The sequence below is a fragment of the Heterodontus francisci genome, chromosome 9 (genome assembly GCF_036365525.1).
Source record: "Heterodontus francisci isolate sHetFra1 chromosome 9, sHetFra1.hap1, whole genome shotgun sequence".
Taxonomy (NCBI): domain Eukaryota; kingdom Metazoa; phylum Chordata; class Chondrichthyes; order Heterodontiformes; family Heterodontidae; genus Heterodontus; species Heterodontus francisci.
The window spans coordinates 55,412,558-55,427,463 of NC_090379.1; the positions used below are offsets into that span (position 1 = coordinate 55,412,558).

Below are 14,906 nucleotides of genomic sequence, written 5' to 3' on the forward strand. Positions count from 1 at the left end.
AATCTGAGAAGGATGCTGTGAAACATCTTGCTTCAACCCCATTTCCTCTCCATCACCAAGACTGCCTACTTCCACCTCCATAATAGTGCCCATATCTGCCCTTATCTGCTGCTGAAACCCTCACTCATGCTTTGGTTATCTCAACACTCAACTATTCAAATTCTCTTCTGGGCGGTCTCCCATCTCCATATTCGTTAAACTTGAGATTTATTTGGCAGATGTATTTGAGTCAGTCTGTTGAGCTGATAAATGGAATGCTGGAATGTGCAGATGAGCTCGTAACCAACAAGGTTAATAGATTTCCTGAAGCTCTAGGAAGTGATCTTATGTTGCTGAATTCCATGAAATAGTTACATAGAGGCCAAGTCAAAAATATTCTGCATCAGCACAAATTGTGTGAAATAACTGATCTATTAGCTGCTCGTGGTTTTTCATGACTCAAAAGCACATTGTTTTAGGCACATGAAACAATGCCTGTGACTCAGTGCCCATGTGGAATTCTAGTTATTCTATGAATTCGGGGGCTGAATTTTACCAGCCCCTCAACAACAGGGGGTCGTGGTGGGGGTCCATAAAATACTTGCAGGAGCGGCCCGCCACGATGCCGAGAAGGCCACGCTGCATATTACTGGCGGCGGCGAGACCTCGGTGCTGCTCACCCCACCCGTCAAGTGGCGGGGCCAGCATTTAAATATTAAAATTCAATAAAACAAAATGCAGATTAACTGACCTGGTCACGGTAGCCATCCCATGCCGATTTTATGGCCACCAGCCGCAACTCATGCGTCTTTGGAATTCCGTATGGAGTTCTGAGGCGAGACACTGGTGGGGAGAGGGGAGGACTGAAAATTTCAGGGCAGGAGGGGTGGGGGAGCAGGGAAAACACTTCTTACTGCCTGTGGGGATGGTGGGAAGGGGTTGAAGGGCAAATGTTACAAGGTTGGAGGGGGAAGTTCGCGATGTTAATAAAGTTTATTTAGGGTTGGTGGCCCTGAAACAGACATTGGGGGTTGGGTTGAAAGGGCCTCCAGGTTTCAATAAAATTTTAAAATATTAAAATTTCATCTAAGGGCTTGAAGCCTTTTAAAAATGGTACAGCGCCTGCGCGGTGGTGCCGGACATCTTTTCCGGGGAAGCAGCAGCTGCCCCCTCTACACCATTGCGATGTGGGTCTGCTAATAAAATTCAGCCCAGGGACCCCTACAACTAAATGCCCTGCGAATGTAATTCAAGAATTTGGTACAGAACTGCAACTATGGAGTTGCAATATTGAATCAAAATTGTTCCACTTACTTTTTGCATGGACAAACCATTTATTTGAGTTATATTTTCTTTTGAATGTAAACTTGTCAGCTTGGCTCTGTCGATTGCACGCTCACCTTTGAGTCAGAGGTTGTGCTTCAAGACCCGCTTGACTCGAGCTCATCACATAGGCTGACATTTACGAGCAGCACTGAGGGAGTATGGCATCACTGGAGATGCCTTCTCTCAGATGCGATGTTAAACCAACATTTACCTATTTTAGTGAATGCAATAGATCCCATGGCATTATTTGGGAAAGAGCAAAGTTTTTTCCTGGCCCCGGGCAACATTCCTGACTCAATCAACACCACAAAAGCAGATGATCTGGCTATTCATCAGCTAGCTGTGGGGCCTTGCTGTTTTTATAATACATAACAACTGTATTTATTGCTTGTACAGCACTTTGGGATGTGATGTAAATCTGAGTTCTTTTTTCTTAGGTTTTAGTTCAACTTTCAACATCTTTTTAACATTTTATATTGCGAAATTTACTATAAAATTTCAAAATTGACCTATTTGAACTCTCTACGGTTACAAAACTACCATGGCCTTGAAATTAAATTCAATATCACTTGCACAACATGAGCCAAAGAAACAACATAAAAGTAAGTTTGACAAATGGCAGGCATTGCCTCCAAATACATATAGAGTGAAAATGAGTAACAAATACAAAACATGTGTTAAAAATTACAAATTTTAAACAAATAGACCAATTAAAAAATTAAACGAAGAAAGAATCCAAAGATATAATCCCATATTGTAACTAAGAAACCTTCCTGTTCCCCTCCAACCTGATTTGGATATATAGGCCGGAATGTTATTGTCCCCCCACCCTGAGAGTGGGCTGGGAGGTGGGGGGAGGTTCGGGATGGGTATGTGAAATTGGGTAGGATGGAGGGGGTGCCATGCATATTACCTATTCGCCTGCCCAAAGGTCAATTTTACCAGAGGCAGATGGGCACTTGGCCACCTGAGTAGGCTGCCCGTAATACCTGACGGCCTCCTTTTGGGCTGCAGTGGAGGGGGGGTCCCTCCTGATCGGACATCCTGTGTTTCGTGGAGGCCCCCCCGAGGGGCATAAGCCGCCGCTGCTGGAACACTCCCCCTCTCCATTTACTCCACACCCCCCACCCACCCCTTGCCAGGGCCTTGCCGATTGGCCTCAGCGAGCCCTGGCCCTTTACTGTTCCGAGGCCGGCATCCATGGTGGCTCTTCTCACCACCACTCCCGAAAGCCCCTGATTGGCTGGCAGCTCTTGGGGGTGGGAGATCCTGTCTTAGAGGGGACGAGTGTAAGCAATTAATTGCCTGAGCCATACAAAATGCAGTCGTGGCTCACCTAGCCAGTGGCGGTGCTTCTCCCTCATCATGAAATTCCGGCTAAATTATTCATTTGTTCAGTGTCACTGGGTCAACATCCTGGAATTCCTGACCTAACAGCATTGTGGGAGTGCCGTGGCCACATTCTCAGGGCAACGAGGGATGGTCAATAACTGGTGTTGTAAGTTCCAATTACAAATTTTAAAATATATCTTGGCCCTGAAAATCTGCGGGTCAGCATCCAGGTGTAAGTGCTGGCATACACCCATTAGGAACCTCTGATCCCCGCCAGTGTACTGGATGTCAAAGAGGTTCTCAAATTAAATTATTAATTATCTTGGATGCCTAGTGGATGCAAGGAATCATTGCCTAGCCTGCTGGCGCTGGTGGGAACTACAAGATTTTTATAAAGTGCTTAAACAAATTTAAATTTTAATAACTTTGGATGTACAAATGATAAATAGCATATAAAAGTATAATTCATATCATTTTAACACTATACTGTTCAAATTTCTAGGCTTCAACATAACTGCCATTTTTTGTGATACTTCATTCAATCCGATTTTCCAACCGTTTACTTTTTCTTCTACTGATGCCAACAGTCAACATGATTACCACAGCATTAACAACATTAATATTAAAAAACCTTATGAATTATGCTTTCATTTGTCATTTACAATGTCATCCAAAGTTATTAAAATTTTAAGTTGCACAAGGACTTTATAAACACCCTGTACTAGCCTTGTGCCCCCGTAAATATTCTGTAATTGTTCCATGCACCCCCCCTTTATAAAAGGGCAAAACAAAATTCAAAAATGTTTGAAATCTTTGTAGGTCTAGGCCAGAATGCAAGCCTGACCCATAAAGTGGGTCTCACTTACAAGGCAAATGGTATGTCTCTTTTACTAGACATGCTAGCGCAGGCACAAATGAGGGAGCTTCTGGTCTGGGTCCTCCCTAGCCATACACCCTCTAATGCAGGTGACCTTGTTTCAGGATGGGAAGTTTTTAGGTTCCACAGAAACTGGCAAGAATTTGAAACGCCCAGTATATCCATGTCCTGGCCCTTCCCTCACATTCTCACTCGTATTACAGCTGGAAGGACTCTGGATTTTCATTCAGCTGGTAACCATTATATTTATATTGGAAAGATAGACACAGACACAACAGTTTACATTTAACTGTAGGGAAACATTAATTTTACTCACTATTGGGATGTTCCTCTCCTGTCTGCACCTTCTTTAACCATTGTAGCACACCCATTCTTGATATAAGCTGCCCTTCCGGAAATACAAACACCTGGCCACTAGAACTGAGGTGCACTAAGATGAGTGCTGGCAGCTGTGGGAGGTAGTTCAAATATATTTGCAGAATCTCTTTTCCAACATGTGTGTTTCGCCTTAGTGGTTTAAAAACATAGCAATAAGTTAGTACCAATAAAATAACTAAACCACAGGACTAGAAAAGAATTATATTTATGTTATCAGCTGTTTGGAAAGTGTCATAGCCTATGAACAGCAGGTAATATAAAATTTTAAAAATCCATCGTCAGGAAAACAGTTCAATGCATAGTAATCTTCTTACAAAAATTACAATACAAAAAGGCAATGATCGTGTTTCTTGTAATGGAGGCTCATGCTACAACTGATAAAAGAGAACTACAGATGATATAGTGAAGGGGCTTATTGAAGAGAAAGGAAAACTATATCATTCCTGCCTAGAAATACTTAAATTGAAGGAGCATGTATCCTTCTGCTTTTCCTGACTGAATTAATTAACTATAGTATGAAGATCATACAAACAATTATCATTAACAGTTTTTAGAGTATATTTCCATGGAATATTATTTCATCAATTCCACTCATGGATTCTCCAATTGAAGCTGTAGTAATTAAGTCAAATAAATGTTTCCTCTTGAGCTTATTTCCACAACAATTATCTTTTTATCTACATATAGAAAGAAACGGATAAAGAAACACTCCAAGGAAGGCTCATAAAAATTGCTGTCAAACCAAATTTAGAAAGAAGATATGCCTCACTGGCTTAATATTGCTGAAAAAGGGTAATTCACAATTTTCTGCCAAAGAATAAAGTAAGCATTGACTGAGTTACATAATATTGGGCTGGATTTTATAATATCGCCACCGATCATGAAAAAACAGAGCCACCGCAATCTTCCGTGCGGCGGCTCATTTGCACCCATGGGTCGGGCCGGCCCCTCAGATCACATGAAGGGGGACAGGCTGTCTGTCGCCGGCAATTGTGTCAGCTGCCTGTGCGCAGGCGCTGACGCCATTTTCAAAGGGCTGTCAGCCCTGCAGGCTAATTTAATATTAAACAGTAAATTGAATTAAAATAAATAAATACATTTCTTTTGTCCCTCTCCCATGCCCCCCAAAAACAATTAAATTAATTATTTGACCTTTACCCCCAAAACACTTACCTTTACCATCTGACTTCCCCCCTCAAACTGCACAAACTTTCAACTACAACCCTTCCCACCATCCCCTACACCCATGAAATGAATTTGACCCCATTCCCACACTGATAAACTTACTTACTCGCTCCCTCCCACCACCGGTTTTGCACCTCCTTTCCCCGGATGGGAATCCAAAGGTGCTGGAGTGCCGGCCACCGGGCCGATGATCACAGCAGGACATCAGGTGGCAACGTGAGCTTAATTAAATCAATCATTTTAATTTATTTAAATATCCAAATTGGGGTCCTGTCACTGAGTGGCGGGGGGCTGCCACGAGGCCTCGCCCCTGCCTGTAATATCGAGCTGGGCCCTCCCGATGTCTGGGTGTGAGGCGGCCCTCAACTGAAGGGATTTTCCAGCCCCGCCCCCACCCCCCCCCCCCCCCCCCCGCCGTGAAACCCAATGTCAGGGAATTGGTAAAATCCAGCCCATTGTCTTGGGTTGAGATATTGTCGTGTCAACTCCTCGAATACAATAAATTGCAACAGTTTGAAAATATGGCACAGTCCAATGATGGAGAGATAGCTTCTTATGCAGTGGAACAAACTGCATTGTGGCCAATGCTGATGCAAAAAGATCTGAATAGGCCCCAAGTGAAGGGTGTATGCATCTACACGCTGCTTGGATAGGCTACATGGTATGTGGTACATAACCTAAAATTGCAATTTAATTACCAAGCTGTTCCAGTACAGCTACAACACTGGCACCTACCCGACATAGTGGAAAATTGCCCAGGTATGTCCTGTGTGCAAAAAGCAAGACAAGTCTGACCCAGCCAATTACTGCCCCATCAGTCTACTCTCGATCATCAGCAAAATGATGGAAGGTGTTGTCGGCAGTGCTATCAAGTGACACTTACTCGGCAATAACCTGCTCACTGACACTCAGTTTGCGTTCCACCAGGGTCAATCGGCTTCTGACCTCATTACAGTCTTGGTCCAAAAGAGCTGAACTCAAGAGGTGAGCAGAGAGTGACTGCTCTTGACATCAGTGCGGCATCAAGGAGCCCTAGCAAAACTGGAGTCAATGGGAATCAAGGGGATAACTCTCCACTGGTTGCATTCATATCTAGCACAAAGGAAGATGGTTGTGGTTGTTGGAGGTCAATCATCTCAGTCCCAGGACATCACTTCAGGAGTTCCTCAGGGTAGTGCCCTAGGCCCAACCATCTTCAGCTGCTTCTTCAATGACCTTCCCTCCATCATAAGGTCAGAAGTGGGGATAAGTGCAAAATACTGCAGATGCTGGAACTCTGAAATGAGAACAGAAACAGCCGGAAATACTCTGCAGGTCTGGCAGAAACTGTGTAGCGAGAAACAGGGTTTACGTTTCAGGTCTGCAACCGTTCTTCCGTGTCATGGAGTGCTAAATAGTTGTAGCGAAAGACAAAGCACGAGTCCAGAGAGTGCTAATGGCAGAATAATGAACAGCTCTGTAAGAAACCTGTCATTTAATCTCTCCCTCCTCCGTCCTATCACAGTCCTTCCTTCTTGTCCTTCTACCTGCCTCCTCCCTTTCACTTGCTCAAACACTATTACATTTCTAACTTTTGCCAGTTCTGATGAAGGGTCGCAAACCTGAAACGTTAACTCTGTTTCTCTCTACACAGATGCTGCCTTTCCTGCTGAGTATTTCTGGTACTTACTGTTCTCATTTCAGAAACAGGATGTTCGCTGACGATTGCACACTGTTCAGCACCATTCATGACTCCTCAGATACTGAAGCAGTGTGTGCCCATATACAGCAAGACCTGGACAACATTCAAGCTTTGGACTGATAAGTGGCAAGTTACATTCTTGACACACAAGTGTCAGGCAATGACCATTTCAAACAAGCGAGAATTCAACCATCTCCCCTTAACATTCAATGGCATAACTATCGCTAAATACCCCACTATCAACATCCTGAGGGTGACCCTTGACCAGAAACTAAACTGGACCAGCTATATAAGTACAAGAGTAGGTGAGAGGCTGGGAATTCTGCAGTGAGTAACTCACCTCCTGACTCCCCAAAACCTGTCCACCATTTACAAGGCACAAATAAGGAGTGTGATGGAATACTCTCCACTTGCCTGGATGAATGCAGCTCCAACAACACTCAAGAAGCTTGACACCATCCAGGACAAAGCAGACCGCTTGATTGGCACCCCATCCACAACTTTCAACATTCATGCCTCCACCACTGATGCACAGTGTCAGCAGTGTGTACCATCTACAAGATGCACTGCAGCAACTCACTGCACACAGCACCTTCCAAACCCGTGACCTCTACCAGCTAGAAGGACAAGGACAGCAGATGTATGGGAACACCACCACCTGCAAGTTCCTCTCCAAGCTATACACTGTCCTGACTTGGAACAACATCAGCGTTCCTTCACTGTCGCTGGGTCAAAATCCTGGAACTCCCTTCCTACACCATGTTGGTGTACCTACACCACATGGACTGCAGCAGCTCACCATTACATTCTTACGGGCAATTAGGGATGGGCAATAAATGCTGACCTAGCCAGCGACGTTAACACCCCATGAAAGAATAAAAAGAGCAACACACATATTTTACTCTAAGACCAAAGGTTTTTCTTTTTGGCCTATTGCAATAGTGGTACTGTACCTCTATAAATCTATGAAAAAATCGTCCTTCAGGCCGGATGACACTAATTTGGATTGACCGTATTAAAGTGTCTTGTCAGTAAAGGAAAACACTTCCATAACTGGTCAGAACAGGTACTAACATTCTAATTCCACTGTTAGAATATGGTAGCCATTTCTATAACAGTTAACTTTTTAATGGAAATATTCTTTTCAGTTTATCATTAAAAAAAAACTTAGCAGTATATCAATGTCAGTGAAACTGCTGACCCTGTTGGATTACTGCCAAGAAGTTATGACTCACAGGTCAATCCAGCATGTGGTATAGATCTGCACAGATCTTAACTTCGTAAATTCTGCAAGCTCTTCTCTAGCTTTCAACGTCTTGGTGTCGTCGTTATCAATAAACAAAATGAGTAATGGTTTCTGAGGATGGAAGTAAGAAGGGAAATTTTCCACTGTGACTTCAGGCTAATAATAAAAAAGAAAGAACATTTTAGTTTATTCAGTTGCAAAGAAATGGTGACATTAAGAACAATAGTCAAAAAGCAATTAAAAAGTATAATACAGCTGTCGATGACATGAAATTATTTTCCTTTTCAGTTTTCAAATTGGTTTTCTATTGGCAATAATAATATGTTCTACATATTTAAATTTAAATGGCAACATCAGTGAACAAATAAGAAATCTAATGAAATGTGTTAATTTATTACACATTCAACGGAATATGTTTTAACACACTCTGCTTGGCAGAAGCAGGGCAATATCAGAGTAAAAATGAAGGTGGTAGACGTAACACCTCATTCCCACTACATTGCCATTTTTGCTGGGGCCTTCTGCTGGGTAATATACACAGGACTCTGATGCCATTTTAACCGTGAGCCATGGATACTCCACCCAGTAAAACATGGCAGTACAGCGGGTGATATCGAAACTTCCCGTACGATTGTGATGAGGAAATATGAGTTGAATTTGTTATTAGGATGTTGCCAGATTGTATGAGTTTGATTGCACTGTTCGAGCGCATTTATCACTATCTGGCCCTCGGACTGTTTAGCTCAATATTCCTTTTTGGAACGTACTGCCTGAATAAATGTACGTATAGTTTGAATGAGAGATGTATTATTCGGATTTTCTTCGTGAACGGGGGCCAAAATCCATGTGGCCGGCTCACAAAAATGAGCTGATGCTCAGCGCCAGCCTCATGAGGATTACTCTTCGAAACCTGGAGGAGGTGGAGAACTGCGTGGAAGTTCCAATGCGTGGAAATTCCCTGAAGGGAATCGCAGGAGCACATGGCCTGCACTGTATGTTAATGGACTAGATCGTCGATGAGGTTTTACAAGCTGCAGGGCCAAGTTTGAAAGTTATTAGTATGCTGTCCGTTGGATTTGACCATCTCTCTCTGGGAGAAATCAAAAATCAGTTAGTGGATCAAATAGCCTCAAGTACTGGGAGCAGTACTCCCAATGGTGGGAGCTGATGAAATGTTTTAATACCTGCACCCCCTTCCCCCACCCGCTCCCCCCTCCCAGCTCACGCCCCTCGCACCATCACCCCCCCACCCTCTCCCCAGCTCCTGCCTCGCACCATCTTCCCCTGCACCCCCTCCCCTACCCCCCTGCAGCCCCCTTCCCAGCTCCCACTTGCATCCCCTCCCCTAGTCCCCTGAAGCCGCCTTCCCAGCTCCCCCTCGCACCCTCTTCCCTCCACCCTTTCACACCGCACCCCTCCCCCTCGCACCCCCTCCCCCCACCGACATCCACCTACCCCTGAGCAGGGATCCTAAAAACCCCACTGCCCGTGGGCGTCTCGGGAGAGACCAAGGCTAAGGGAGTAAACCGTAACAGAAAATCCGGAGCGGAACCCCAAAGGCGGTCATATGTCACCTTTGGCATGTTTCCGGCAGTTCCTGCAGCCATACCAGCGCCAAACGTTATGCTCTGCACTCATTTGGACCCCACCAGGAAGGCCGAGAGGGGGGTTTTGACGCTTGGGCAACTCACAACCTCCATACATCTGCCCAGGCATGCGCATGGAGAGGTCACTCCATAGTCGCCTCACAGCGACCAAAGCAACACGGAAGGCAGCAGTTACGGGTTATAAATCCAGCTCAATTGGCATAGAGATTGGGCGCCACGGGTTGCCTTTGTCGGTGGGAGAGGTCATCACACCTCACTGGACAGCTACCGCCTGCCTCAAAGTGGGCAGCCCCCGGTCAGTAAGGTTCTGTCCCACCACAGTCCACCTGCTTCAATGGGTGTTTGGAGCTCAGGGTCATTGCCCGACGTGGATTGTAACACCGCACCAAACAGCATGACAAAAAAAGGAAAGAAGGTACCAGCCCTTCGTTTTGCAAGCTGGAACGTCAGAACTATGTGTCCTGGCCTGTCGGAAGACCTTACACAAATCAACGATTCTCGGAAGACCACCATCAATAACAACGAGCTCAGTAGACTCAATGTGGACATTGCAGCACTTCAGGAGACATGCCTCCCTGCGAGCTGATCTCTAAGAGAGCAAGACTACACCTTCTTCTGGCAGGGTAGGGATCCTAAAGAACCAAGACAGCATGGAGTGGACTTCGCCATCAGAAACTCTTTGCTCAGCATGATAGAGCCACCCTCAAATGGCTTGGAATGCATACTGTCCATTCGACTGTTCACCGCCTCTGGTCTAGTACACCTACTCAGCATCTATGCTCCAACACTCTGCTCCCCACCTGAAGCTAAAGACTAGTTCTACAAGGAACTCCATAATATCATTAGTAGCATCCCCAATACCGAACACCTGTTCCTGCTGGGGGACTTTAATGCCAGGGTTGGGGCCGACCATGACTCATGGCCCTCCTGGCTTGGGCGCTATGGTGTTGGAAGGATAAATGAGAATGGACAGAGACTGCTTGAGTTGTGTACCTATCATAACCTCTGCATCACCAATTCGTTCTTTCACACTAAACCCTGTCACCAGGTTTCTTGGAGGCACCCAAGATCACGTCAATGAAACCAGCTGGACCTCATCGTCACAAGGCGAGCCTCTTTAAACAGCGTTCAAATCACACGCAGCTTCCACAGTGCGGACTGCGACACCGACCACTCCCTGGTGTGCATCAAGGTTAGACTCAAACCAAAAGAAGCTGCATCACTCCAAGCAGAAGGGCCGCCCGCGCATCAACACTAGCAGAATTTCTTATCCACAGCTGTGACATAAGTTTCTAAATTCACTTGAAAAAGCCCTTCAAAACACTCCTACAGGGGATGCAGAGACCAAGTGGGTCCACATCAGAGACGCCATCTATGACTCAGCAATGACCACCTATGGCAAACGTGTGAAGCGGAATGCAGACTGGTTTCAATCTCACTCTGAAGAGCTGGAACCTGTCATAGCCACTAAGCGCATTGCATTACTGAACTACAAGAAAGCCCCCAGCGAGTTAACACCCATAGCACTTAAAGCAGCCAAAAGCGCTGCACAAAGAATAGCCAGGTGCTGCGCAAATGACTACTGGCAACACCTATGCAGTCGTATTCAGCTGGCCTCTGACACCAGAAATATCAAAGGAATGTATGATGGCATTAAGTGAGCTTTTGGGCCAACCATCAAGAAGATCGCCCCCCTCAAATCTAAATCGGGAACACAATCACTGACCAACACAAGCAAATGGACCGCTGGGTGGAGCACTGCCTGAAACTGTACTCCAGGGAAAATGCTGTCACTGAGACCGCCCTCAATGCAGTCCAGTCTCTGCCAGTCATGGATGAGCTGGACGTACAGCCAACAAAATCGGAACTCAGTGATGCCACTGATTCTCTAGCCAGCGGAAAAGCCCCTGGGAAGGACGGCATTACCCCTGAAATAATCAAGAGTGCCAAGCCTGCTATACTCTCAGCACAGTATGAACTGCTTTGCCTGTGCTGGGACAAGGGAGCAGTACCTCAGGACATGCGCAATGCCAATATCATCACCCTCTATAAGAACAAGGGTGACCGCGGTGACTGCAACAACTACAGTGGAATCTCCCTGCTCAACATAATGGGGAAAGTCTTTGTTCGAGTCGCTTTAAACAGGCTCCAGAAGCTGGCTGAGGCACAGTGTGGCTTTTGAGCAGAGAGATCCACCATTGACATGCTGTTCTCCCTTTGTCAGATACAGGAGAAATGTCGTGAACAACAGATGCCCCTCTACATTGCTTTCATTGATCTCGCCAAAGCCTTTGACCTCGTCAGCAGACGCAGTCTCTTCAGACTACTAGAAAAGATCGGACGTCCACCAAAGCTACTAAGTATCATCACCTCACTCCATGACAATATGAAAGGCACCATTCAGCATAGCGGCACCTCATCAGACCCCTTTCCTATCCTGAGTGGCGTGAAACAGGGCTGTGTTCTCGCATCTACACTGTTTGGGATCTTCTTCTCCCTGCTGCTTTCACATGCATTCAAGTCTTCAGAAGAAGGAATTTTCCTCCACACAAGATCAGGTGGCAGGTTGTTCAACCTTGCAATTCTAAGAGCGAAGACCAAAGTACAGAAAGTCCTCATCAGGGAACTCCGCTTTGCTGACGATGCTGCATTAACATCTCACACTGAAGAGTGTCTGCAGAGACTCATCGACAGAACGAGCTGCTGCCTGCAATGAATTTGGCCTACCCATCAGCCTCAAGAAAACGAACATCATGGGACAGGACGTCAGAAATGCTCCATCCATCAATATCGGCGACCAAGCTCTGGAAGTGGTTCAAGAGTTCAACTACCTAGGCTCAACTATCACCAGTAACCTGTCTCTCGATGCAGAAATCAACAAGCGCATGGGAAAGGCTTCCACTGCTATGTCCAGACTAGCCAAGAGAGTGTGGGAAAATGGCGCACTGACACGGAACACAAAAGTTCGAGTGTATGAAGCCTGTGTCCTCAGTACCTTGCTCTACGGCAGCGAGGCCTGGACAACGTATGCCAGCCAAGAGTGACGTCTCAATTCATTCCATCTTCGCTGCCTCCGGAGAATCCTTGGCATCAGGTGGCAGGACCATATCTCCAACACAGAAGTCCTCAAGGCGGCCAACATCCCCAGCATATACACACTACTGAGCCAGCAGCGCTTGAGATGGCTTGGCCATGCGAGCCGCATAGAAGATGGCAGGATCCCCAAGGACACATTGTACAGCGAGCTCATCACTGGTATCAGACCCACCGACGTCCATATCTCTGCTTTAAAGAATTCTGCAAACGCAACATGAAGTCCTGTGACATTGATCACAAGTCGTGGGAGTCAGTTGCCAGCGATCGCCAGAGCTGGCGGGCAGCCATAAAGGTGGGGCTAAAGTGTGGCTAGTCGAAGAGACTTCGCAGTTGGCAGGAATAAAGACAGAAATGCAAGGGGAGAGCCAACTGTGTAACAGCCCCAACAACCAATCTTATCTGTAGCACCTGTGGAAGAGTCTGTCACTCTAGAATTGGCCTTTATAGCCACTCCAGGCGTTGCTTCACAAACCACTGACCATCTCTAGGCGCTTACCCATTGTCTCCCGAGACAAGGAGGCCAAAGAGAGAAGAGACAGCAGCAGAGGCCCGAAAAGGTAGGGGCTTTTTATTGGAGGGTGGCGGGGGGGGGGGGGGGGGGGGGGGCGGTTGCGGGGGGGAACCAGAAGTAATCCTCCTGGCTCCACAAGAATAATGTGGGCCATGACCACCCTCTGCTCACTTCCCCTGCCACCCTCCCAACCACTTCCATTTTTCCCACTGGGTGTTCCCAACCTTCTCATTTTGGGTACAAGTCTACCAGAATGGGCGACTGGTGACTCAGGAGAAATGGTCCTTGTATGCATGGTTCACATATGCACAGCACACTGGCTCTGGTGGCTTGCAAACAAACTGCATTGTCTGAATCCTGCTAGTTTCTACCTTTTCCAGAAACACTACTTCATTGCTGGTTGTGAGGATGATGGCATCAGAGCCAATAAAAAACATCTGAAACTCTATGCATCCTGACAGTGAACTGGGGGAGGGGGAAGAGAGTGAGACACACAAATTGAGAGAGGGGGAATAAGACAAAATGTGAAGAGAGGGAGACAGGCACAAACTGTGGCAGGGACAGAAGAACACACATTGGAGGGAGAGAGACAGAAACACAAACTGGGAAGAGAGAGAAAGAAAAACACAAACTGGAACTGGAGAGAACATGTTGGCCTTTTATGTGCACTGTTGTTTAATGTGTTTTGTTCTGGGAAGTCAGGCAGCTTTGATGTTTCACTCTGAGGAGTGATCCTCACATCCTTGAAGCAGGGCTTCAGTGGTGGGGTGTGGGAGTCAGTGAATTAAATTAGGTTTGGTTTTGATTTTATTTATTATTTTTATAACTTGCGGAGTACTATAAAATTACCATTACACTTTAATCAATGCTTTTGTTGATTCAGTGGTGCTGGACTAAGAAGGAGATTTATGCATGGAGTACTTTGCATCTGCCTTTACCAAGGAAGAAGATGCTTCCAAAATCAGACTGAAGGAGGAAGTAGTTGAGACACTGGATGGGCTTAAAAATGATAAACAGAAGCTATTAGAAAGACTGGCTGTATTTAAAGCTGATAAGTCACCAGGACTGGGTCAGATGCTTCCAAGGATACCGAGGGAAGTAAGGGTGGAAACTGCAGAGGCACAGGCAATAATTTTCCAATCCTTCTTAGACACAGGGGTGGTGCCAGAGGACTGGTGAATTGCAAATGTTACACCCTTGTTCAAAAAAAGGTGTAAGAATAATCCCTGCAACTACAGACCCGTCAGTTTAACCTCAGTGGTGGGAATGCTGTCAGAAGGACTGCAGCGGTTCAAGAAGGCAGCTCACCACCACCTTCTCAAAAGCAATTAGGGATGGGCAATAAATGCTGGCCTGGCCAGCGATGCTCACATCCCACAAATGAATAAAAAAAAGAAACAATAATTCAGAACAAAATTAACAGTCACTTGGAGAAATGTGAATTAATTAAGAAAAGCCAGCATGGATTTGTTAAGGGAAAATCATGTTTAACTAAGTTGATTGAGTTTATTGATGAAGGAACAGAGAGGGTGAATGAGCGTCAAGCAGTCGACGTGGTGGACATGGACTTCCAAAAGGCATTTGATAAAGTGCCACATAACAAACTTGTCAGCACAATTAAAACCCATGGATTAAAAGGGACAGTGGCAGCATGGATATGAAATTGGCTGAGTGACAGGAAACAGAGA

At 45.8% G+C, this 14,906-nt stretch overlaps 1 protein-coding gene across 9 annotated transcripts in view; it reads right to left on the reverse strand.

The window, feature by feature from the left end:
- txndc16 (thioredoxin domain containing 16) overlaps positions 1–14,906 on the reverse strand; it is a 201,569-nt gene that overhangs the window by 5,045 nt on the left and 181,618 nt on the right. For 8 of the 9 annotated variants that reach the window (XM_068039119.1, XM_068039124.1, XM_068039122.1 and 5 more), the window contains 2 exons: positions 7,994–8,160; positions 3,831–4,021 (listed from right to left, as the gene is read on the reverse strand). In XM_068039119.1, the coding sequence (XP_067895220.1) occupies positions 3,831–4,021; positions 7,994–8,160 (358 nt within the window). Of the gene's footprint in view, positions 1–3,830; positions 4,022–7,959; positions 8,161–14,906 lie in introns of those variants that run through there. The other variant, XM_068039125.1, reaches the window with a different exon arrangement.